This window comes from Salmo salar, chromosome 22 (genome assembly GCF_965601325.2).
Source record: "Salmo salar chromosome 22, fSalSal1, whole genome shotgun sequence".
NCBI classification, from domain to species: domain Eukaryota; kingdom Metazoa; phylum Chordata; class Actinopteri; order Salmoniformes; family Salmonidae; genus Salmo; species Salmo salar.
Window position 1 is genome coordinate 32,826,918 of NC_138312.1, and position 14,509 is coordinate 32,841,426.

Genomic DNA, 14,509 nt, shown 5'->3' on the forward strand with positions numbered 1-14,509 from the left:
GGGGGGGGGTATTTGCATCTAAGTAGTACAGACACACATTGTTGGAAAAAGCCAACATGTTAACTGCAACTGGCATATACATGTTAATGCAGAGCTGATGTCAGTCTTTTGAATTGGTGTGCTCTAGGGCCCAGGGAATAACTGTCTCTTTAAGGGACAGTGGAGTGTGTGTCTGTCTGGGAGGGAGGGGGGGAATCACACAGTGCACAATGTGTGACAGTCACTGCCTTCCACAGTGATAGAGAGGAGGAGGAGGGATGGAAAGCGCATCCTCACATCTGTCAGGGACTTAGACACCATCCTGAGTGAAGTGAAGTGATCACCCTCTACACACCTGCTCACACACTAGTGTCCCTCTGTGATCACAGCCTGGTCTGGACCAGGGAGATTCCCTCTACACCTATACCAGAGACTTCAAAACCTCCGGAAAACCCATTGGCTAACTCTATCCTCAGCAGTGTGGAGCTTGTCCTGCTCATCCAGTGGAAATACCCAGTGTAACTGGTCTATGTGGACCCGTTCAGGTCTGGATCTGCTTAACTGAGTTCTCCTAAACTAAAACAACACCTGGGATATCCAGAAAGGAGGAATCATAAAATCCTGCTCTCTTTGAATTGGACTGGACATATCATAATCTCATATGGGTAGGTTACAAGACTTCTTATCATTCTACTTATTTTGACTCAGTTCACAAGTTCACAAATCCATAAAATGTATCTTCAACAGGGGGCATAGCTAACAGGTGTACATTCTGTTGGAGATGCACTGTGCATTTTTACATAGAGTGAAATCACTTGAATGTTTCATCAGATAATCATAGATGAGCTGAAAGTTGAGGCAACAAGCTATTTTAAGAGTCATTGTTTTTTGGGGAGTGGGTTTTCTAGTTCAGGTGCATGTGTTTCAAATACAAGGTAATGTACAGTATATCTCCAGTGTTCACTATGTCTATGTGCTCTTAAGAAATTACTTAATCTTTTGAGTAGAATAGTATATGGTAATTTCCTGAATGGAAATTTAACAATGTTTTTATATCCCATCTATTATCATTCATAATACACAGCCTTACAAAACATTTGCCTCTAAAGCTATCTTTAGCTACATCCTAAATACAAAATGTAAATTTTAAGAAAATACTTTTAATATATTAACATTGAAGGATATTATACTGACTCATCTCAGTGGGTTACCCAGTTGACAGTAGCTGTGCAGGGACAGCTCGAGCTGAAATGGCTGGGGGAGAGGGAAGGGGTGGGCTCAGAGAAGGACAGGAAGTGGGGTGGGGGCAGTGAGGGGTACATTGGAGGGACAAGCATGGGTGACTCATGTGACCTCTCAAATATAGCACCATTTAACAGAAGTCATTGGTCCTTCAGTGCAAAACATATTATTTTTAAGTGTTATACTTTTTCTCCTGTCTGTAGAAAATACACCTTTCTAAAGATGGAAAGGACCAGGACATGAATTAAAGGGACTAATACTGGGCTTATGAATCAAAGTCAAAAGTTGTTTTGCTTTCTTCTGTGAGTGAAAGGTTGTTGTTGCTCAATGTTTGAAGAGAAAGTAGGAAAAGCACCACAATCCATCCATTGGCCCCGTGCACCACACCGTATCTAATGTGCCCTTTGCTGTTACCTACTTCGTGTTCCCCAAATCCATGCAATGCTGACACCATGTAGCAAGGAGTAAGGACTATATGTTTTAGACAAACTGTAGTAACCCACTGGGCATAGACGCAAGTTCGTCTAGTTTTGATTTAAATTCAACTAACATGAATTCAACATGAAATTTAAAAAAATTATTCACCATGTCATTATATTTAGCTTAAAAGTTAGCTGAAGAAAATACAAAATGCCCTCATGTTTATAACTGTTTGGAAATCTAATAATTTTTCCAAGTTGGTTCAACTTCATCACATTATTGAGGTTTTGAAATGACATGTAAACAACATTGATTCAATCAGTTTTTGCCCAGTGGGAAGTACTTTATCTGAACTAAAACAGTTTTTTTCTAATTCAGAATCAACTTATGCATCTGTTTTTCTTATCAAAATAGTGAAAATGTATGTGTATTCTCATTTCTTTAGCTGTCTTGGTTTTAGGTCCATGTGATCTGGTAGTTTGGCTTGTCAGATAACCTCCAGGCAGTGAAATAGAGAGCGCTCAGGCCATCCTCTTATGACTATAATGCTGTAGAAATGTAAATAATATCCAACATTTTACAAATTCATTTGCTTTGTTTTATTTTTATTCTAACTTCATTACTATATTAGATTATACACTGAGTGTACATAACATTAAGGGTTAGGGTTAGGCATGGACTTTACAAGGTGTCAAAAGCGTTCCACAGGGATGCTAGCCCATGTTGACTCCAATGCTTCTTGGCTGGATTTCATTTGGGTGATTTCATTTTGGATTTCATTTTGTATTTTACCCCCTAATTTCATGATATACAATTGCGATCCAATTACAATCTTGTCTCATAAACACAGCTATTTTTACTCTTATTTTACCCTAAATGTTTGTTTTTATTACCCTCTCATCCTCTTCTGTGTGAGCAAGGCAGAGCAAAGACGTCATGAAGATTCAACTTGTAGAATATTTTTTTCTCAAGAGCCTGTCAGACAGAATGTCTTTGAAGGCTTAAAGGGTTATTTAATGTAGAACATATTTTTTGTCAATACAATGGGGTCTCCAGGGCCTTCTGAAATGGAATAAATCAGTTTGGGTGTCCCTCACATGACAGGGATGAAGACTGATTTAATAGAAAAAGATTACTAGGCATCAAAGCACTATGTACCGTAGGAGCAAACCATATGTTAAGCTGCATCAGCATGACATTTCAAGCTCCTATACAGTAAATGTTTAAATTGTGTTTTTGTCTCCTTAACAGGACATATCCAACATGATGACAAGTACGTGAAAAGAGAAGAAAGTAAACATTGCAATGGGGCCTGCTGCTGTAGTGATGCCTCTGACTACTCTTCTGTGAAATATGGAGAAATCTGGTCCGATGCTGGCCTCTATTCCTAATCGCACAGGGGACAACCTCACAACCGGTCTATGGGGACCCAACCCCACAGTCCCTGCAGAGGTGGGAGTGGTCACCAGCTCCCAGTCTCAGATTAAAGATCTGATTGGGCTGTTTGCAATGGTGACCCTTAATCTCATCGCCCTATTGGCCAACACTGGAGTCATGGTGGCCATCGCCCGCGCCCCACACCTGAAGAGGTTTGCCTTTGTGTGCCACCTGTGTGCAGTGGACCTGCTGTGTGCCATCCTCCTCATGCCCCTGGGCATCATATCCAACTCACCCTTCTTTGGCACTGTGGTGTTCACGGTGTTGGAGTGCCAGGTCTACATCTTCCTCAACGTGTTCCTCATCTGTGCCTCCATCCTCACCATCACCGCCATCAGTGTGGAGCGCTACTACTACATCGTCCATCCCATGCGCTACGAGGTGAAGATGAGCATCAATCTAGCCATCAGCATAATGCTCCTCATATGGGTCAAGTCCATCCTTCTGGCCCTGGTCACCCTGTTTGGTTGGCCTGCCTACGGGGCCCACAGCTCCATTGCTGCCAACCACTGCTCCCTCCACTGGAGCCACAGTCGGTTGAGGAAGGTGTTCGCCGTGCTCTTCAGCGTGGTGTGTTTCCTGTTACCTGCCATTGTCATCTTCGCTGTCTACTGTAACGTGTACAAGGTGGCGCGCTCGGCTGCCCTGCAGCACGCACCCGCGACCACAACCTGGGCCTCGTCCAACCCAGCCAAACGTGCCAACCGTTCTGACTCCATCAACAGCCAGACCACCATCATCACCACCACCCGCAGCCTGCCCCAGAGACTGTCCCCTGAGAGGGCATTCAGCGGGGGTAAGGCTGCCCTCACCCTGGTGGTCATTGTGAGCCAGTTCCTGCTCTGCTGGCTGCCTTACTTCTCCTTCCACCTGCACTTGTCCTTCAGATCGTCCCTGCAGAGTCCTGGGGACGTGGAGGAGGCCGTCACCTGGCTTGCCTACTCCTCCTTCGCTGTCAACCCTTTCTTTTATGGCCTTCTCAACAGGCAGATCAGGGAGGAGTTGGTCAAGTTCCGGCGCTGCTGCTCCTCCGGGCCAGTGGAGCTGGTGGCCTCCAGCCATGAGGGCTCCTTTCAGGAGAACTTCCTCCAGTTCATTCAGAGAAGCAGCAGCACGGCCGACAAGCGCTCCAGCTGCACCAACTCCAGCCCCAGGAACACTCTGGACCAGGGGGTCAGAATACCTGGCCAGATACCAGAGGAGCATGGCTAAACAAAGGACAGTGGACAACACACTTCAATTTGGACTGTTAATATGACAGCTCTCTGTACTCTCACCCTGAGTTTTTCCTGATTATGTGTCCTGACCAGGAAAACTATAGGGCCCTGAGGTTTTTCAGGTCAGATCATGTGGTTGGTAAAAACTCAATCCTGTACTCATAAGCTGTACCTAATATGCCTCTGAGTAGGTGTCCATTATTTATTGGTATGGGATTCATTCAGGTAAGGTCTCCAACACAAGACCAGTGTTTTAATGTGAAATAAGAAATTATTGTGACAGAATTTAATTGACTTTACCATTGTTTCATGACAGGCCTAAACCGAAACATTATGTTAAACAGTCTCCATATATACTTCCATTCATTGTTTCAACTGGTAGCAAGGGACCTTCAGATGAGTTTCGTGTGGCCTCACCATCATGTTCGTTAGAGTCTCATCTTTCCATAGTTTGTAGGCCAAACCGTTGGTACGCTACAGATGATTTTGTGAGCAGACCGATTTTCGGGATTGTCTCGTGGTCTGACGAACACCACTCTAGTTCTTTCACCACAGATGCAGAATTGTGATATAGGCAGATGTGGTGGACTGAGAGGCATCCATTTCCCCCAAAAACACATCTCTAGCTTAAATTGACAGATTTTTATGGGGATTTTTTTATTATTACAATTAGATTTACACAGGGGCGCGGACATCGACCTTAGGGGGTTAAAATGTATGCTTGTTTTATATAATGTTGTATGAATCATAATCTCAGCAAAAAAAGAAACATCCTCTCACTGTCAACTGCGTTTATTTTCAGCAAACTCAACATTTGTATATATTTGTATGAACATAACAAGATTCAACAACTGAGACATAAACTGAACAAGTTCCACACACATGTGACTAACAGAAATTTAATAATATGTCCCTGAACAAAGGGGGGGTCAAAATCAAAAGTAACAGTCAGTATCTGGTGTGGCCACCAGCTGCATTAAGTACTGCAGTGCATCTCCTCCTCATGGACTGCACCAGATTTGCCAGTTCTTGCTGTGAGATGTTACCCCACTCTTCCACCAATGCACCTGCAAGTTCCCGGACATTTCTGGGGGGAATGGCCCTAGCCCTCACCCGCCGATCCAACAGGTTCCAGACGAGCAGTATGGCTGGTGGCATTGTCATGCCAGGATGAGCAAGGATGTCAGGATGAGCCTGCAGGAAGAGTACAACATAAGGGAGGAGGATGTCTTCCCTGTGACACACAGCGTTGAGATTGCCTGCAATGACAACAAGCTCAGTCCGATGATGCTGTGACACACCGCCTCAGACCATGACGGACCATCCACCTCCAAATCAATCCCGCTCCAGAGTACAGGCCTCGGTGTAATGCTCATTCCTTCGACGATAAATGCAAATCCGGCCATCACCCCTGGTGAAACAAACCCGCGACTCGTCAGTGAAGAGTACTTTTTGCCAGTCCTGTTTGGTCCAGCGACGGTGGGTTTGTGCCCATAGGCGACGTTGTCGCCATTGATGTCTGGTGAGGACCTGCCTTACAACAGGCCTACAAGCCCTCAGTCCAGCCTCTCTCAGCCTATTGCGGACACTCTGAGCACTGATGGAGGGATTATGCGTTCCTGGTTTAACTCGGTGTTACGGGAATTAAGTTATCAATGTTCTTAAACCGAACTTCAATTTAACTACTCAGTTTGTATACCAGAAAGTGTAAGGTTCTGGTTGAAAGAAACAGACTGAGACCCAGCTAACAATGGTCAGAACGTTTATTTACGAGAGCTCTAAAATCCATACAATGCACACAGCTTTTTATATTACCACACACACCCAAATGAACTCGCATCAGTAGAGAACTCCACCCCGCTTTAAGCGGCTGTATTTTTCCACAGTACACATACATTCATTATCAAACCTTGCAACCTGTCTTCTAATCTCCTGCCAGCTAAGCCGTTCTCAGGCAGTTGTTTCTCTCCCTAACTTAGGGAGGCCTCTTCTCCTGTTCCTTTCCCAAGGTCGTCTTATCAACTCTGCCCTGCACATTTTGAAGTAGTAACAGTGTCCTAGTCTTAAAAATCTACTCACACACAGCATTGGATTATAGTCTTTAACACCTTATTATAGCCTTATAATTTCTAATACATTTCAACAGGTTATATGGTTTCTGAGTGAAATCATTTAGTCAAACCTTTAATCATATAATTTCCATTACACTCGGACAGTTGTTGTTGCCATCCTGTACCTGTCCTGCAGGTGTGATATTCGGATGTACCGATCCTGTGCAGGTGTTGGTACACGTGGTCTGCCACTGCGAGGACGATCAGGTGTCCTTCCTGTCTCCCTGTAGCGCTGTCTTAGGCATCTCACAGTACGGACATGGCAATTTATTGCCCTGGCCACATCTGCTGTCCTCATGCCAACCTTCCAGCATGCCAAAGGCACGTTCACGCAGATGAGCAGGGACCCTGTGTTTTTCAGAGTCAGTAGAAAGGCCTCTTTAGTGTCCTAAGTTTTCAACTGTGACATTAATTGCCTACCGTATGTAAGCTGTTAGTGTCTTAACGACTGTTCCACAGGTGCATGTTCATTAATTGTTTATGGTTCATTGAACAAGCATGGGAAACAGTGTTTAAACCCTTTACAATGAAGATCTGTGAAGTTATTTGGATTTTTACGAATTAACTTTGAAAGACAGTGTCCTGAAAAAAGGAAGTTTCTTTTTTTGCTCAGTTTATATTCTGAAATAACATTTATGGACGTGTTTACTCATGTTTCCAATGAACAGGAAAAAAGGTATTGGAATACTTTCCTATTATAAAATTGTACAGCGGGAATGTAAAGCTTCTAATTTACTTTCTCTCATTAACACATTATTTAAATAAAGCATAATTACAAGAGTAACAACAATGGATTTATCTTTTCTAATAATTACAATAATTAAAACCATCTTACAGTGAAAAACTATATGTCATGTGCAAGTACATATCAATGCAAGGGATAAAAGGCAAAACTAGTATAAAACATCAAAAAAGCAACATGGAGATTTAGAAATGGAACCATCCACCATGAATCTGAGGGATGCCTTAAATGTCGTCTGTGCCTGTCGCCATGGAAATGCAGTGAGGCAGTAGGCAGGGACACATAGCAACAATGCTGGATGCAGTGCTGCAGTGCTGGATGCTAGGCTTTTGATCCAGTTTGGGAGAGCATAGAGCGAAAGAGAGAGAGGCCTGAACCTGCTCTTCACATTACATAGGCTGTGGGTCTCATTACCCACAGCCTATAGCTACAGACATACAGAGAGACAGAGCTTATTATCATCTGAATAAAGCCAGTGAAAAAGGATAGGCCAGCATGAGACTTCTCAGTGATTGAATCTACCTGACTACATATAGTGGCACAGTTCCAGTGAGAAAGAGATAGTGAATGTCCAATGGAAATCATTACTTAGTGACGTTAACGCTCTAGGAGTGATGACACTCATTTTATGACTGCTCTTAATCTGGATTGGGGCTCAGGGTGGATTCTTCCCAGCAAATAATGGCACATAGCATCGCCATAGAACAGGTGTATTTGCGTATTGTTATGTAACCTGCGTTGTATGACCGATCCATGAGTTAGTAAGAACAGGGAGGTAGATTCTCAAACACACACACCAGACCTGGGTTCAAATACAGTTGCAAGAAAAAGTTTTTGAACCCTCTGGAATTACCTGGATTTCTGCATTGATTACTCATAAAATGTGGTTTGATCTTCACCCCTTAAAATTAGTGGATTCGGCTATTTCAGTGACACCCGTTGCTGACAGGTGTATAAAATCGAGCACACGGCCATGCAATCTCCATAGACAAACATTGGCAGTAGAATGGCCTTACTGAAGAGCTCAGTAACTTTCAACTTGGAAACATCATAAGATGCCACCTTTCCAACAAGTCAGTTCGTCAAATTTCTGCCCTGCTAGAGCTTCTCCGCCCAACTATAAGTGCTGTTATTGTGAAGTGGAAACATCTAGGAGCAACAACGGCTCAGCCGAGGTGGTAGGCCACACAAGCTCACAGAACGGGCCGCCGAGTGCTGAAGCGCGTAGTGTGTAAAAATGGTCTGTCCTCAGTTGCAACACTTACTACAGAGTTCCAAACTGCCTCTGGAAGCAACGTCAGCACAATAACTGTTCATCGGGACATTCACAAAATGGGTTTCCATGGCCGAGCAGCCGCACAGAATCCTAAGATCATCATGTGCAATGCCAAGCGTCGGCTGGAGTGGTGTAAAGCTCGCAGCTATTGGATTCTGGAGCAGTGGAAATGTATTCTCTGATGAATCACACGTCACCGTCTGGCAGTCCGACAGACTAATCTGGGATTGGCGGATGCCAGGAGAACGCTACCTGCCCCACTGCATAATGCCAACTGTAAAGTTTGGTGGATGAGGAATAATGGTCTGGGGCTATTTTTCATGTTTCGGGCTAGGGAAATCTTAACTCTACAGCATACAATGACATTCTAGACGATTCTGTGCTTCCAACTTTGTGGCAACAGCCTGGGGAAGGCCCTTTCCTGTTTCAGCATGACAATGCCCCTGTGCACAAAGTGAGGTCCATACAGAAATGGTTTGTCGAGATCGGTGTGGAAGAACTTGACTGGCCTGCACAGAGCCCTGACCTCAGCCTCATCGAACACCTTTGGGATGAATTGGAACGCAGACTGTGAGCCAGGCCTAATTGCCCAACATCAGTGCCCGATCTCACTAATGCTCTTGTGGCTGAATTGAAGCAAATCCCCGCAGAAATGTTCCAACACCTAGTGGAAAGCCTTCCCAGAAGAGTGGGGGCTGTTATAGCAGCAACAGGGCAACAAACTCCATATTGGTGCCCATGATTTTGGAATGAGATGTTCGACGAGCAAGTGTCCGCATACTTTTGGTCATGTAGTGTATTTCATCCGTTAAAACATGTTTAAATTATTTATTTAAAGGTAGACTCAGCGATATGACATAGATGCATTAAGTAAACAGCATAGTAGGTCAATTTCCGGAACAACTAAGAGTGTTGATTGCGAGGCACAACTTCTCCGCTGTTTTGGTGGCCTGGCTACCACACTGTACCAACGTGAAGTGAACCCGTGCACATGCGAAGATACTGTGTACGACGGTTTGAGAGTGTAGTCTTTCATCTCACTCATCTCAATATCTGCGGTGCTGCTTGTGGCAATGTCATTTCGCTGAGTCTATCTACCTTTATGTACATTATTTATTGAAATGTCTTTTAAAATGCCAGTCCGATGCATCCGGGGATCAGACACACACACTGGAGATCTACTAATGGGTCTAAAGGTTGGATAAAGCAGATGTTCCCCTTAAAGCACCCTGGGAATCCACTGTGCCAAAACTGGTAGGGGGTAATGTGCTAAGAGCAAATTCAGACAGAGTTGTCTATTTGAACCTGTAGTCAGCTGGAGGTCCTGGCCCAAAGCCCCTCTCTCTGATGATCTACAAAGATAACATAGAGTAGTGTCTGGCAAAGGTGAGGGCCACAAAGGGCTGCCTGCTAGCTTAGTAGTTGTATAATTCAATGTTTCTATCCACACATTACTTGATTACAGTGCTTTCAGAAAGTATTCACACCCATTGACTTTTTCCACATTTTGTTGTGTTAGTCTGAATTTAAAATTGATTAAAAATATATAATAATGTGTCACTGGCTTACACACAATACCCCATAATGTCAAAGTGTATTATTTTTTTTTTTTAATGTTTACAAATTGATACAAAATAAAAGCTGAAATGTCTTGATTCAATAAGTACTCAACTTCTTTGTTATGGCAAGCCTAAATAACTTCAGGAATAAAAATGTGCTTAACAAGTCACATAACAAATTGCAGGGACTCACTCTGTATGCAATAATGGTGTTTAACATGATTTTTGAATGACTACCTCATCTCTGTACCCCTCACATACAATTATCTGTAAGATCCCTCAGTTGAGCAATGAATTTCAGACACAGATTCAACCACAAAGACCAGGGAGGTTTTCCAATGTTTCGCAAAGAAGGGTACCTATTGGTAGATGGGTAAAAAAAGAAGCAGACATTGAATATACTTTTGAGCATGGTGAAGTTATTAATTACACTTTGGATGGCGTATCAATACACCCAGTCTTTACACATATACAGGCGTCCTTCCTAACTCAGTTACCGGAGTGGAAGGGCACTCCGGGATTTCAGGGATTTCACCATGAGGCCAATGGTGACTTGAAAAAAGTTATAGTTTAACTTCTTAAAGTATAGGGGGCAGTATTTTCATGGCCGGATGAAAAACGTACCCAAATTAAACTTGTTACTACTCTGGCCCAGAAACTAGAATATGCATATTATTAGATTTGGATAGAAAATACTCTGAAGTTTCTAAAACGGTTTGAATGATGTCTGTGAGTATAACAGAACTCATATGGCTGGCAAAAACCTGAGAAAAATCCAACCAGGAAAGTCTGAGAATTGTAGTTCTTCTTTTGAATCTCTACCGAAACTACAGTGTCTGTGGGGTCATGTTGCACTTCCTAAGGCTTCCATTGGCTGTCAACAGCCTTCAGAAAGTTCTTTCAGCATTCTCCTGTCACTGGGCAGATAATAGTAGCTCAGTCAATCAGTGGACTGCCTGGGGACAAAGGGATTGGATATGCGCGATCCCGCGAGCGCCGTTCCTTCTTTTTCTTCTTGAATGAATATGCTATTGTCTGGTTGGAATATTAGCAAATTTTTACGTTAAAAATACCATAAAGATTTATTTTAAACAACATTTGACATGCTTCTAAGAACGGTAATGGAACATTTTGACTTTTCGTCTTTGGTACCGCACTCGCGCGTTATGCCTTTGGATAGTGCTCTGAACGCACAAACAAAATGGTATTTGGACATAAATATGGATTATTTCGAACAAAAACAACATTTCTTGTGGAAGTAGCAGTCCTGGGAGTGCATTCTGACGAAGATCAGCAAAGGTAAGAGAATATTAATAATACTAATTCTGAGTTAAGTGACCCCGAACTTGGCGGGTGTCTGTATAGCTTGCTGTGATGGCTGAGGTCTGTACTCAGAATATTGAAAAATGTGCTTTCTCCGTAAAGCTATTTTAAAATCTGACACAGCGGTTGCATCCAGGAGTAGTCTATCTATAATTCTTTAAATAATTGTTATATATTTTGTCAACGTTTATGATGAGTATTTTTGTAAATTGATGTGCACATTCACTGTCCATTTTGGTGGGAATACATTTTCTGAACATCACGAGCCAATGTAAAATGCTGTTTTTGGATATAAATATGAACTTTATCGAACAAGACATACATGTATTGTATAACATGATGTCCTAGGAGTGTCATCTGATGAAGATCGTCAAAGGTTAGTGCTTCATTTAGCTGTGTTTTGGGTTTTTGTGACATATATCCTTGCTTGGAAAATGGCTGTGTTGTTATTTTTGTCTATGTACTCTCCTAACATAATCTAATGTTTTGCTTTCGCTGTAAAGCCTTTTTGAAATCGGACAATGTGGTTACATTAAGGAGAAGTGTATCTTTAAAATGGTGTAAAATAGTCGTATGTTTGAGAAATTGAAATTATGATATTTTTGCTATTTTGTATTTCGCGCCATGATATTTCACTGGCTGTTGAATAGTGTGGGACGGTCACGTCCCACTGAGGCCAGAGAAGTTAATTGCTGTGATAGGAGAAAACTGAGGATGGATCAACAACATTGTAGTTACTCCACAATACTAACCTAATTGACAGACTGAAAAGAAGGAAGCCTGTACAGAATAAAAATATTCCAAAGCATGCATCCTGTTTGCAAAAAAGCACTAAAGTAAAACTGCAAAAAATGTGGCAAAGCAATGAACTTTTATTCCTGAATACAAAGTGTAATGTTTGGAGCAAATACAATACAACACATTGCTGAGTACAACTCTCCATATTTTCAGTCATAGTGGTGGCTGCATCATGTTATGGGTATGCTTGTAATGGTTAAGGACTGGGTAGTTTTTAAAGATAAAAAAATTATGAAATCCTAGAGGAAAACCTGTTTCAGTCTACTTTCCACCAGACACTGGGAGATGAATTCACCTTTCAGCAGGACAATAATCTGAAACACAAATCGGCCAAATCTACACTGGAGTTGCTTACCAAGAAGACAGTAAATGTTCCTGAATGGCGGAGTTACAGTTTTGACTTAAATTTACTTGAAAATCTATGAAAAGACCTGAAAATGGTTGTCTAGCAATGATCAACAACCAATTTGACAGAGGTTGAAGAATTCTGAAAGGAATAATTGGCAAATGTTGCACAATCCAGGTGTGGAAAGCTCTTAGAGACTTACCCAGAAAGACTCACAGCTGTAATCGCTGCCAAAGGTGCTTCTACAAAGTATTGACTCGGGTGTGAATACTTATGTAAATTAGATATTTCTATATTTAATTTTCAATACATTTGCAACATTTCTGAAAAGCTTGTTTCACTTTGTCATTATGTGTTATTGTGTGTAGATAGGTGACATTTAAAAAATATATATATTTTGAATTCAGGCTGTAACTCGACTAAATGTGGAATAAGTCAAGGGGTATGAATACTTTATGAAGGCACTGTATATGATATGACAGATTAACAAAGCCACGGTGGCTTGAGTTACGCTACATAATTTCTGTTGTGTGATAAAGAGCAGGCACATCTCTATCTCTGTCTGTGCGGCTCACCCACCAAGATGCCTGGTACACTCCATCACCATGATTTCACCACACATCAATCATCCCATCCAGTCTCAAAACCCTACCCCAGAATGGCTGCTGTAAAACCAATCCACCCATCAAGACACTCCATTCAGTACACTATATCACCAAGTCGAAGCTTATTTGATGATGATTGTTGTCTGTATATTTATCTACACTTTGACTCAAGTCTGCAATAAGCAGCAATGGGTAGTGGTACAGTACAGCAGACAAAGATGTGTGAGGAAACTAATTCTAATTCACCCTGCATGTTTGGCAATAATGTTTCATAGGCTTCTAAATAGACAAATGCAGAGTACAAAGTCTTGGCCAGCAGAGAGCGCTATAAAGACAAACGTTCTATCTCACTTTCAATGGCTCTATTACAAGGCTTTGAACAGGCTGCTTGCTGGCTCTCCATGTCTGCAGACTGAAGGGCATACTGCGTCAGCTCCGTCTCCTGTGCTGTTCAACCAGGCGATGACAACAAAATCACATCACATCCATGTGAATCATGCTGGGTGTGGATCTATTGAAGCAATTCAATGTCTGACACTTGTATATGCCCTGCGATACACTAGATGACCAAAAGTATGTGGACACCTGCTCAATGAACATCTCATTCCAAAATCATAGGCATTAATATGAAGTTGGTCCCCCTTTGCTGCTATAACAGCCTCCACTCTTCTGGGAGGGCTTTACATTAAATGTTGGAACATTGCTGCAGGGACTTGCTTCCATTCAGCCACAAGAGCATTAGTGAGGCCGGGCACCGATGTTGGGCGATCAAATCAAATGAAATGTATTTATATAGCCCTTCTTACATCAGCTGATATCTCAAGGAGCTGTACAGAAACCCAGCCTAAAACCCCAAACAGCAAGCAATGCAGGTGTAGAAGCACGGTGGCAAGGAAAAACTCCCTAGAAAGGCCAAAACCTAGGAAGAAACCTAGAGAGGAACCAGGCTATGAGGGGTGGCCAGTCCTCTTCTGGCTGTGCTGGGTGGAGATTATAACAGAACATGGCCAACATGTTAAAATGTTCATAGATGACCAGCAGGGTCAAATAATAATAATCATAGTAGTTGTAGAGGGTGCAACAAGTCAGCAACTCAAGAGTAAGTGTCAGTTGGCTTTTTCATAGCTGATCTTTGAGAGTATCTCTACCGCTCCTGCTGTCTCTAGAGAGTTGAAAACAGCAGGTCTGGGACAGGTAGAACGTCCGGTGAACAGGTCAGGGTTCCAGCAGGTCTGGGACAGCAGGTCTGGGACAGGTAGCACGTCCGGTGAACAGGTCAGGGTTTCAGCAGGTCTGGGACAGCAGGTCTGGGACAGGTAGCACGTCCGGTGAACAGGTCAGGGTTCCATAGCCGCAGGCAGAACAGTTGAAACTGGAGCAGCAGCACGGCCAGGTGGCCTGGGGACAGCAGGGAGTCATCATGCCAGGTAGTCCTGAGGCATGGTCCTAGGGCT

General features: G+C 42.8%; 1 protein-coding gene across 1 annotated transcript; it reads left to right on the forward strand.

Moving 5' to 3' along the window:
• The first annotated feature begins 254 nt into the window (after positions 1-254).
• On the forward strand, positions 255-9,999 carry LOC106583185 (putative G-protein coupled receptor). Its single transcript, XM_014167086.3, has 2 exons — positions 255-644; positions 2,893-9,999. Exon 2 carries the CDS (start codon positions 2,995-2,997, stop codon positions 4,288-4,290), a length of 1,296 nt encoding a protein of 431 aa, XP_014022561.1. The 5' UTR covers positions 255-644; positions 2,893-2,994; the 3' UTR covers positions 4,291-9,999.
• Positions 10,000-14,509: the final 4,510 nt, after the last annotated feature.

Bases quoted from the DNA above. Each gene is read 5' to 3' on its own strand.
- LOC106583185 (XM_014167086.3), top strand. From the start codon at position 2,995: ATGGAGAAATCTGGTCCGATGCTGGCCTCTATTCCTAATCGCACAGGG.